Source organism: Mus pahari, chromosome 14 (genome assembly GCF_900095145.1).
Source record: "Mus pahari chromosome 14, PAHARI_EIJ_v1.1, whole genome shotgun sequence".
In the NCBI taxonomy this organism is placed as follows: Eukaryota; Metazoa; Chordata; class Mammalia; order Rodentia; family Muridae; genus Mus; species Mus pahari.
This window is the reverse complement of record NC_034603.1, coordinates 65467992-65477910: the sequence shown is the minus strand read 5'-3', so window position 1 is coordinate 65477910 and position 9919 is coordinate 65467992. Positions and strand designations below refer to the sequence as shown.

The 9919-nt window shown below is 52.5% G+C and overlaps 1 protein-coding gene across 2 annotated transcripts in view; it reads left to right on the top strand.

The window, feature by feature from the left end:
- Positions 1-1770: 1770 nt before the first annotated feature.
- Stac2 (SH3 and cysteine rich domain 2) overlaps positions 1771-9919 on the top strand; it is a 16020-nt gene continuing 7871 nt past the window's right edge. For both annotated transcript variants that reach the window (XR_003845147.1, XM_029546237.1), the window contains exon 1: positions 1771-2226. Coding sequence is in view for 1 of the 2 variants with exons in the window: in XM_029546237.1 (XP_029402097.1) it covers positions 2137-2226 (90 nt within the window). In the remaining variant the exon portion in view is untranslated. The remainder of the gene's footprint in view (positions 2227-9919) is intronic.

Below are 9919 nucleotides of genomic sequence, written 5' to 3'. Positions count from 1 at the left end.
TGCAGGATTTTAGAAGAGCCTATCTTAGAGAGGTTTGGGGACATCCTAGATGATAATGGAAGTCCATTTCTGCTCAAGTCCAGACAGGAAAACTAAGGCTCGTGGCTGCCTGATTTTTCATCTATGATGAAAAGCTGTCTTCCCTGGCTTTGTTTTCTTTCCCCCCTTTGTTTTGAGTTTTGTTTTGTTTTTATTTTTTTCTTTTGAGATAGGATCTCACTATAATCTTGACTGGTCTGAACTTACTATGTAGATGAGACTGGCCTGAAATTCACAGAGATATATGGCTTCCTCTGACTCTCAGTTGTTGGTATTATAGGCATGCACCACCATGCCTGCTTTGGCTTCACTTTTGACTCATTAAGGTGTCTTCAGTTTGTTGTAACCTTAACATTAGGGAGACTGAAGCAGGAAGGTGATGAGTTTGAGGCCAGCCTGGGCTACATAGTGAATTCCTGGCCAGACTGGGCAACATAGTCCCTGCTTCAAAAATAAAAAATTGGCCAGGCGGTAGTGGTGCATGACTTTAATCCCAGCACTTGGGAGGCAGAGGCAGGCGAATTTCTGAGTTTGAGGCCAGCCTGGTCTACAAAGTGAGTTCCAGGACAGCCAGGGCTATACAGAGAAACCCTGTCTCAAAAAACCAATAAATAAATAAATAAATAAATAAATAAATAAATAATAAAAAATTGGGGGCTGGAGAGATGGCTCAGCTGTTAAAAGCAACGACTGCTCTTCCGAAGGTCCTGAGTTCAAATCCCAGCAACCTCATGGTGGCTCACAACCATCTGTAATGAGATCGAATGCCCTCTTCTGGGGAATCTGAAAACAGCTGCAGTGTACTTACATATAATAAATAAATCTTCAAAAAATAAAAATAAAAAATTGGGACTGCTAAGATAGTTCAAAGTACCTATCATTTCAAGTATAAAGGCCTGACTTTAATCTCCAGCCTCTATTTAAAAGGGCCAAATCCACAGAACTGGGAAGGCAGAGAGGATTTCTGGGGCTCCACGGCCAGCCACTCTAGCCAAATTGGCTTACAATGAGAGACTCAGACTCAAATATCTTGGTGGATGGCTCCTGAGGAATGATAGTATACTGGAAGCTGACCTCTGCCAACCAAACTCACACGTGCGCCTCTCATGTACCACTCATACAGTCAGACATACGGGCACATGGATCATAAACACACACAAAAACAGCCTGTTCTCTGCTTCAGGGAGCGTCTTTAAGTCTAGTAGTGGTATGTGTAATCTGGTGAGATCCTAGAAAGGCATCAAGTTAATGGAGCGAACGGGTCTTTCTCTTCGCCAAGGTGCTGCATCTTCCAATATGCACTATCAGAACGCTGTAACTTTGATTTTCCTCTCGGCTATTCTGCGGCAGCCTCGAGTTATTTGCATTTCCAGACGCTACTATTATTGTCCCAGCCCTCCTTCAATTTTGTCTCCCCACCTATTGGGCCCCCCCATTTCGGGTTTTCCAATGTAAAACTACCCCTCCACTTCTTTACCCTCCAAACCCCTCCCCATCTTGTCGAGCCCCCCAAGACTCCACCCAACTGGCCCTCCTAGCCTCCACTGCAGCCAATAGCTGAGAACCTTCATTTGCATAGCTGCGCGGGGGAGTGGCGGAGGGAAGGGGGAGGGACCAGGCGACCTCCTAAATCAAAGTTGGGAGGCTAGGACTGGGCGGAGGGGCCGCCGGGTGCAGGGCTGGGGCCGGCGCGGGGAGGGGGAGGGAGATGGGGGGCGGGCGCAGAGGACAGCGGAGACGGCCGGACTCGGACAGCTCCGTCGCTCCCTGGCTCTGCACATCCGCGCATCCCTACTTCCCTCCTCCTCCCGCGGAGCGCAGCATCCTCTGCAGACCCTTGGTCCTCACACCCCGAGTCGTCCAGCTTCCGCGGCTCGGGGTAATTGCCTCCCTCTCCCTTGCCACAGCGACAACTTTCTCCCCTGGTGCCTGGGGTTAGGGGGCTGCTTTGCCTGGGAGGGTTTCTCCTGGGGTCACTGAAGAGCTGCCCCTGGAGAAAGGCTTGTGAGTCCCAAAGAGACGCCCGCCACTCACAGCCGGCCCCCAGCGGGCCTGCCGTCGGGTCTCCGCACCCCTCTCTTCCTTTATACCCCAACCATGACCGAAATGAGCGAGAAGGAGAATGAACCGGATGACGCGGCCACCCATACCTCCCCAGGGACCGTCTCCACCCTCCAAGAAACCAAGGTAAGTCGTGGAGTGCGAGGCCTGGCCCCGCCCGGGTATCTCTGACTTGGAGCGTTGATCACAGTAGCTGAGTCCCTTTGGGGTCACGGAAGCTAAACGGGGGCCCGCGTGATTCCTAAGGCTACGCGCCGTGCCGGGGAGGGAGAAGAGGGTTCGCGACGAGGGGACCCAAAGAGCAGATCACACGAGCACGACCCGCCAGAACGCGCGAGGCGCCGACGCGCTCCGGCTCCCTCCTGGGCGGTTGTAACTCGGCTTTGTTGGAGGGAATCGGCGCAGCGGAGGCGCAGGGCGTGTGTGGCCGTGTGTAGCGGGTGTGGGCCGGTGTACGCACGCGAGTGTGCGTGCGGGGCGCACCCCTCCCGGGGCCGCCAGCTCCCCGGGGCCCCCTCTCTCCTGCCTCTCTGAATTCCTAGCTACAACCGTCTCCTCTCGGCGCGTGCAGACTCTCCGCTTCTCGTTGCTTCCCTACGTGCTCCTCTGTGTGTCTCCGGTGTCCCTCTCTGACCCACAGCAGCCTGGCACGCACCTCGCAGACTGGCTAGGCTGGGGGCCCGAAAGGCTACGGCCCCGGGTGCGCAGCTTTCAAGCCGGCGCTGGGGGCTGCGGCAGTGCGGGCCGTCGGTGGCGGGCGGGGACCCGGAGTGTTGCGGCTCCAGAGCCAGAGGCAGCCCCACCCCCCCACACACACCCCCGCTTGGAGAACCGGGAGAGGGGAGGAGAGAGGGCAGAATCAAAAGAAGAAGTCATCGTAATTAATGAATGTCATAATTAACCCTAATTATGTATGATTGTTACTCTTGCGGGAGTCACAATGAATAAATTATTCTCCTATGAAGGCAGGCGGAGCCCAGACTGCGGGCACTGAAAGAGGTGGGGGAGGCCTGTCGCTTACATTCCACCTCCCACTTGTAAGGAGTCTGCCCCCTCCCCAACTTCTAGGTGCTCATGAAGTTCTGTGGGATGCTATCTGAGCGCCCAGAAATGGGAAGAGAGGACACTGTGGGAGGGAGCCTTCTCCCTTCCCTAGACTTCAGGGCAAGACTTCCTCCTTTCTCCCTTCCACCCTGGTGTTTGTTACCATCCTGGTCCTGTGACCAGGCAAGACCTGGTGAAAACCAGAAATGGGCGGTGTCTTGAGGCTCTCCTCTCTGGGGTCACAAGCTCCTACACAGCACTTCCCACCGACCATCTTTCTTCTCTGTCCATCTTGACGACCCTAAGAATATGAGGTTAATTCAAGGTCAAGGTCACCACCGCTGTGAGCGCGGGGAGTTGAGCGGGGTTAGCACGGAGTCTTACTGAAGCTGTCCAGGTAGCTACCCTGTGCCTGCACTTGGAGACCCTGCCACTCTCCATGTCCAAGGCTCTTGGCTTTTTGACACCAGCAATCTTGCTAAGTATCCTTAGCTGGACTAGAACTCACTGTGTACCCGAGGCTGGCCTCCAACCCTTTTGGCCATTTTCCTCTACCTAGGAGAGGTAAAACCACAGCTGAGCCACCATACCTGGGTCCCTCCCATCCAAGGCTTCAGCACACACTTGGCCTTCTGCTCCGTTCTAAAAATTAGACTCTGGCTCCTGGTCCACATTTTAGACCCCATACAGTGCCAAATCTCTCCTGGAAAGGAGAGAACAGGAAGGCTAGTGCTTGGGTTCTCTGCAATATACAAGGGGGAATTCTGGGAGCTGGTCCTCACCTGCCCTGTTGTCACCCTGGGCAGTTAGGCAGCGCCCCCTGCTATCTCTCCAGTGTCTGGAGGGGCTCCCAGTGCCTGTCAGATGAGAACCAGTCAGCTCCTGCCCCTCAGGGGCTCCCGAAGGCAGGCAGGAGCCTGGAATGGTGCTGCCTCAGCAAACCCACAGGCTGCAAGCTCAGCTGTGTGGGGAGGGGGGGTCAGACCCTGGCAGAGCTGGATCTCCATCCTCCGACACAAGGACCGTGCAATGTCATCTGCTCTGGGTCTGGAGGAGATGGACTGCACAGCGGACCCTCTCTGTGCCAAGCCATTTGGGTCCCCAGCCTTGGCCCCCTTTTGTCCTTGTGTAGTGCTCTGAAATGACCTCCCAGGCAGTCCTGGGGGTGTGTCAGGGGGCTGCTCGGTAGGGCAGAGGTGGGCAGGGACCCAACTCTGGGCTTTTAGTCAGCCTTCTTCAGCCCCTCACGAAAGGAAAGACAGAAAGGGGTGCTGCCCACCTAACTCTGTGTGAGGCAGAGTCGTCACTGAGTTGGGTGCCCACCCGGGAGTCATCTGCTTGGTGCTCCCAGCATTCCTTGCCAGCCTGAACCCAGCTTCCTGCTTAGCCTAGGGCAGGGTCTCAGCCCCGTACCCAGCCTGCTCAGCAATCTCTTAGGTAGGACCACTCTCTCCTAGGATTCCCATTCATCCAATGATATCACTGTCACCTCCTTCTGGTGTCATCCAGGAAGACCCCACCATGCCTGTTTTGCCATCTGAGTCATTTTTTGCCACATCCGACACCACCCACTGCCAGCTGCCTGGTAGTGTTTCAGGGGATGGCATGGGGAACTGAGGGGAAAGGAGCCTCCAGGGAGCTTCGAGGGAGAGGACACTGGTGGGTTGGGCTCCTGTCTAAGAAGGGGTTAAGAACAGACCTGGTGACCTGGGCCACACACCAGACAGTCCACAGGTGCACTGGGAGGGAACCTAACCCACATGAAACAGCTTGCTGAAGTGTTTCAGAAATGGGCCCATGCAGGGGAGACACCAAGTTAGCTGGTGGGGCTTGGCGAGAGCTTAGTTACTTGGTTACTTGTCTTAGTTACTGTTCTATGACTATGAACAACACCATGACTGTGGCAAGTTTTATAAAGGAAAAGGTTTAATCAGGACTGGATTACAGGTTCGGATGTTTATCTCCCCATTATCATCACGGGGAGAAGCCTGCTGGCGTGCAGACAGACATGGTGCTAGAGAAACAGCTGAGAGCTCTACATCTGGATCGGCAAGCAGCAGGAAGAGAGAGACTGGGCCTGGCTTGAGCTACCAAAACCTCAAAACCCAAGCCAGACACACACACACACACACTCACACTTCCTCCAACAAGGCCACATCTCCAATTGTGCCGCCACTCTGCACAAGTCTATGGGGGCCATTTTTATTTAAGCCACATCAGGTAAGAGTCTTTACCATCAATTCTGATGACTTGAGTTTAGTCCCCAGGACCTACCAACATGGTGGAAAGGGAGAACCAACTCCCACAAGTTGTCATCTGACTTCCGCACATGTGTCATGAAATGCTCATGATCACACACACACACACACACACACACACACACACACAAGTAAATAAATGTAAAATGGGGGAACAGCTACAGAGACCAGGAGTAAGAAGCTGGAATGCCTGGCCTGGCAGAGTCAGCCATTTGACAGTCATGTCCCATCCTCCCCTCTGGCCAAAGCCCTTGACATCTGCCAGGCAACCCAGGTGGCAATTCTTTCCCTCTTCTCTGCCTGCCTGGGATCTGGAGCCCACAGCCGAGTTGGAAAATCAACAGAGTGGAGGCTGCCCTGATGCAGGGGAACACTGTGTTCCAGATGTCTCTGGTACCCATGCAGAGGTGGCTGCTGGTCCTGAATCCCAGGGAGGGGGTATACCCATAAAGGGCACAGGCTACAGCTGGGGGGAGGGACTCAGATTTACAGGAATCACTCTGAGAGTAATAGTCTTGGGAGGGGAACACTGAAGTCTTCACATATTGGCATCTCCAATGTGGCCAGAAAGGTATAGCCCAGCCAGAGTCAAGAGAGGAGTGGGGGGTGATAGGCAAAAGTCACAGGAGGCAGGTTTCACCACTATATAGGGAAGTACTTCCAGCAACTGCCATTGTCCAAAGATGGAGTGACTATCCAGAGGGGGTGTGCCTCCCGTCACAAGAGGTGACCAAGAGCCACTCATTCAAAGACAATGTGGCCAGAGCAATGTTGTGGGGTGGGGAAGGAACTGGTCTAGGTGTCCAGTCTTTCTAGTCCCTTCTTACCCCAAATGCCTTGATTAACCCAATAGACAAATCCATGGAGCAGTAAAGGAAAGGAAGGCAGAAGACCCAGGCGGGGCTCAAGTCAACGGTATACTCCTCGTTGTTTGATCTGAGCAGCCTGAGCCAGCATCCAGCTCTGGACTCTGCTATTTGCCAGCTGAGGACTCAGAGCAGGGGGGATAAATCCTTTAAGCCCCACCCCTCATCTGAACCATGGGCCAGCACTGCATTCAGTGTGAGACTGTGTGCCAGGGGCTAGCCCAGGTCCAGCCTTCTGACTCTGAGAATCCTTTATGGGGCCAAATTTATGCTTGGCTGATCTGTTTGGACTCAGAGCTTTGCATTACCCAAGGAGTACCCACTGTTGCCTCCTCCTCCTGGGATGCAGGGAAACTGAGGCTCAGCGAGAGGAAGTAATGTGATTCACACTCAGATAACAGGTTGGTTTTTGTCCTGTCCCCAGCACGACTCTCTGATTTTGCCTCCTGTGCGCTCTGTGCCTGAGCAGAACATTGGGGGCAGGAAGTGGGGGCAGGAAGGGTAGCAATAGTATTCATTTTTCTCTTGGACCCCATCGAAGCGTAACAGCCCTGTTTGGTGCTGGCAGCCACAGCCTGACCTGGGCAGGTATGTGTACGCTAGTTAGTTTATCATTGTCTTTTCTGGCTTACTACCTCTGCTCCTGCGCACAGGCATCCAGGGCCCCAGGCCTCACTTCTCATAGATGCACAAAGAAGCCCACAGTGCTGTCCAGGAAGCTGAGCTTGGAAGCAAATGAACAATTCAGTGTGCCAGATAGCCCTGGGCTCTGGCCTCCTAGCTGGCTTACTAGAGCCTGCCTTGTGCCCAAACATCCCCTCTGCTGCTCCCTCTATTTCGCTGCCTGCTGGCCTCTGGGAAGCTGGAGGGGCCACGACTTCCATCCCTTTGGCATACACAGGTGCTAGGCAGTCAGCCACAGTACACAGGCTGCCTGGCATGCCAGCTGGGAACCCTGGCCAAGACTCCCTGCCTGGAGCTAGGCCTGGGCCCCCCTTTTCTATTGCTGGTGGAAAAGAGTAGGCAGGAATAAGGTAACTCTCCACAGGATGAGAGACTGGCCAGGCTCTGGATAAGGAGGTCACCATACCTTGCACTACACAGACGCCAAGAGGCTGTATTTGAGAGAGGAGTGTATAGAACTCCAGCCTCAGAGCACCTCAGCTGTGTCAGGGACATATTTGGCAGAGGCACAGTGACTAAGTACCTACTGTGTGTTGGGACCCTCAAGGATTGGAGGTGGCAGGACCTCTGCCTCACTCTGCCTTAGGAGGGATTAGAAGTTGATGAGGAACCTGCACTGATGCAGTTCTGTCCTAGGGCAAGACCGGGAAACACCAGAGGAGGAAATGGATCTAGTTTCTGTGGGAAAGACTCTCCTCCGACAGGGAGGGTCTCTGAAAGTGTAGAAGGCAGAGAGAACAATATGAGCATCAAAACTCCCAGGCATATAAGTACATAGGTAAGTTTGAGATTCCTGGAGTCTGGGCTGGAGGAAGACATAAGTAGGAAGGACAGACATCATCGGCTCACCTGCCAGGGGTGTTCCCCAGGGGAACAAAGGTACTGAACTGTCTCCTGAGGATCCAGGAGAGGTTTCTTTTCTTTAAGATAGTTTTTTTTTTTCTTTTTTAAAATCATGAGTGAGCTGGGCGTGATGGCGCACGCCTTTAATCCCAGCACTCGGGAGGCAGAGGCAGGCGGATTTCTGAGTTCGAGGCCAGCCTGGTCTACAGAATGAGTTCCAGGACAGCCAGGGCTACACAGAGAAACCCTGTCTCAAAAAAACAAAAAAACAAAACAAAATAAAATAAAATAAAATAAAATAAAATCATGAGTATGTGTGTGGGAGTTCAGGAGCCCCACAGGGGCCAGAAGGTGTGGTGCCCCCCAGAGCTAGAGTTACAGGGGATCACCCTTCTCCACTACATACTCTTAACCATCTCTTCCAGCCACAGAAAAGGTTTCTTAGCAAGGTCAGGAGTCATGGCCCTGGGAGCTGGCAGGGAGCCTGAACCAGACTTGGCATTAAGAACAAGACAGTTACTGTGCTAAGCGGGCTGTAGGGATGGACTGGAGAAAATAAGCTTTGAGGATATGTAGGTGTAGAGTACTTTCCTGTTCAGCTCCACCTGCTGTGAGATCTTGTCTCACACAAACAATAACACTGAACTTTTACAGGGAGTGATGGAGCATGCCTTTACGTCTAGCACTCAGGAGGCAGAGGCAAATGGATCTCTATGGATTGGAGGCCAGCCAGGGCTATATAGTGAGAGGCTATGTCAGTATAAAACAGAATAGGGCTGGAGAGATGGCTCAGCAGTTAAGAGCACCGACTGCTCTTCCAGAGGTCCTGAGTCCAAATCCCAGCAACCACATGGTGGCTCACAACCATCTGTAATGGGATCTGATGCCCTCTTCTGGTGTGTCTGATGACAGCTACAGTGTACTCATATACATAAAATAAATTATATATATATGGCCTGCAGAGATGGCTTAGCAGTGAAGAGCACTGGCTGTTCTTCCAGAGGACCTGGGTTCAATTTCCAGTACTTACAAGGCAGCTCACACCTTCACACAGACATAGATATGTAAAGCAGGCGAAACACCAGTACCTATAAGATAAAAATAAATTATTAAAAACAGAAGATGATGTCCCATGCAGCTCAGATTGGCTTCAAATTCTTTGTAGCCAAGGAAGATGACCTTCCTGCCTCTACCATCTCTGTTGGTGGAAAAACCGAAAGACCTGGTGTGTTTTCTGCGTGGTTGGCCTTCATGTGTATCTGTGTACCATGTGTGTGTGGTACAGAAGAGGGCGCTGTATCTCTTGGGATTGGAGGAACAGACAGCCAGGTGCATGCTGGGAATCAGTCTAGGTCCTCCTCAGGAACCAGTGTCCTTAACTACCGAGCCAATTCTCCATCCCACCTTTCCCCTGTTCGTTTGTCCCCAAAGGTTGTTGAGTTTTTATTTGTTTGTGACAGGATTTTGCTATGTGAGAGGATCTTGCATACCAAGGTAGTCTTCCTGTGTTTGCCTCCCAAGGACTGGGAGCCTTAATACGGTTTGGTTTATTCGTATGCTTCTTGTGTTTTGTTTTGTTTTGTTTTGTTTTGTTTTGTTGAGACAGGGTTTCTCTGTGTAGCCCTGGCTGTCCTGGAACTCACTCTATAGACCAGGCTGGCCTCGAACTCAGAAATCCGCCTGCCTTTGCCTCCCAAGTGCTGGGATCAAAGGTGTGTGCCACTACTGCCTGGCTATTCGTTTGTTTCTTGTTTTGTTTTGTTTCTTCCTTCAAATAAGGTAGGGTCTTATGTAGCCCAGTCTGGCCTCAGACTCACTATGTAGTCAAAGCTGACCGTGAACTTCTGATCCCTTCTGATTCTCCTGCCTCCACCTTCAGAGAGCTATGATTACAGATGTGTGCCACTGGGTTTAGTTTTATGGAATGCTGGGTATTAGCTCCACAACTGTGTGCGCGACAGGCCAGCACCCTACCAACTGAGCTACACCTACCGAATAACCGACTAGTACAATAGCACAGTGGAGTGGCGTGTGCCAGAGAAACTCTGATAGAGCTCCTTGTACATCTGTATAGGGTTCCCAGGATTTACTGCTGGGGAGGGGAGGAGGAGGAGGAGGAGGAGG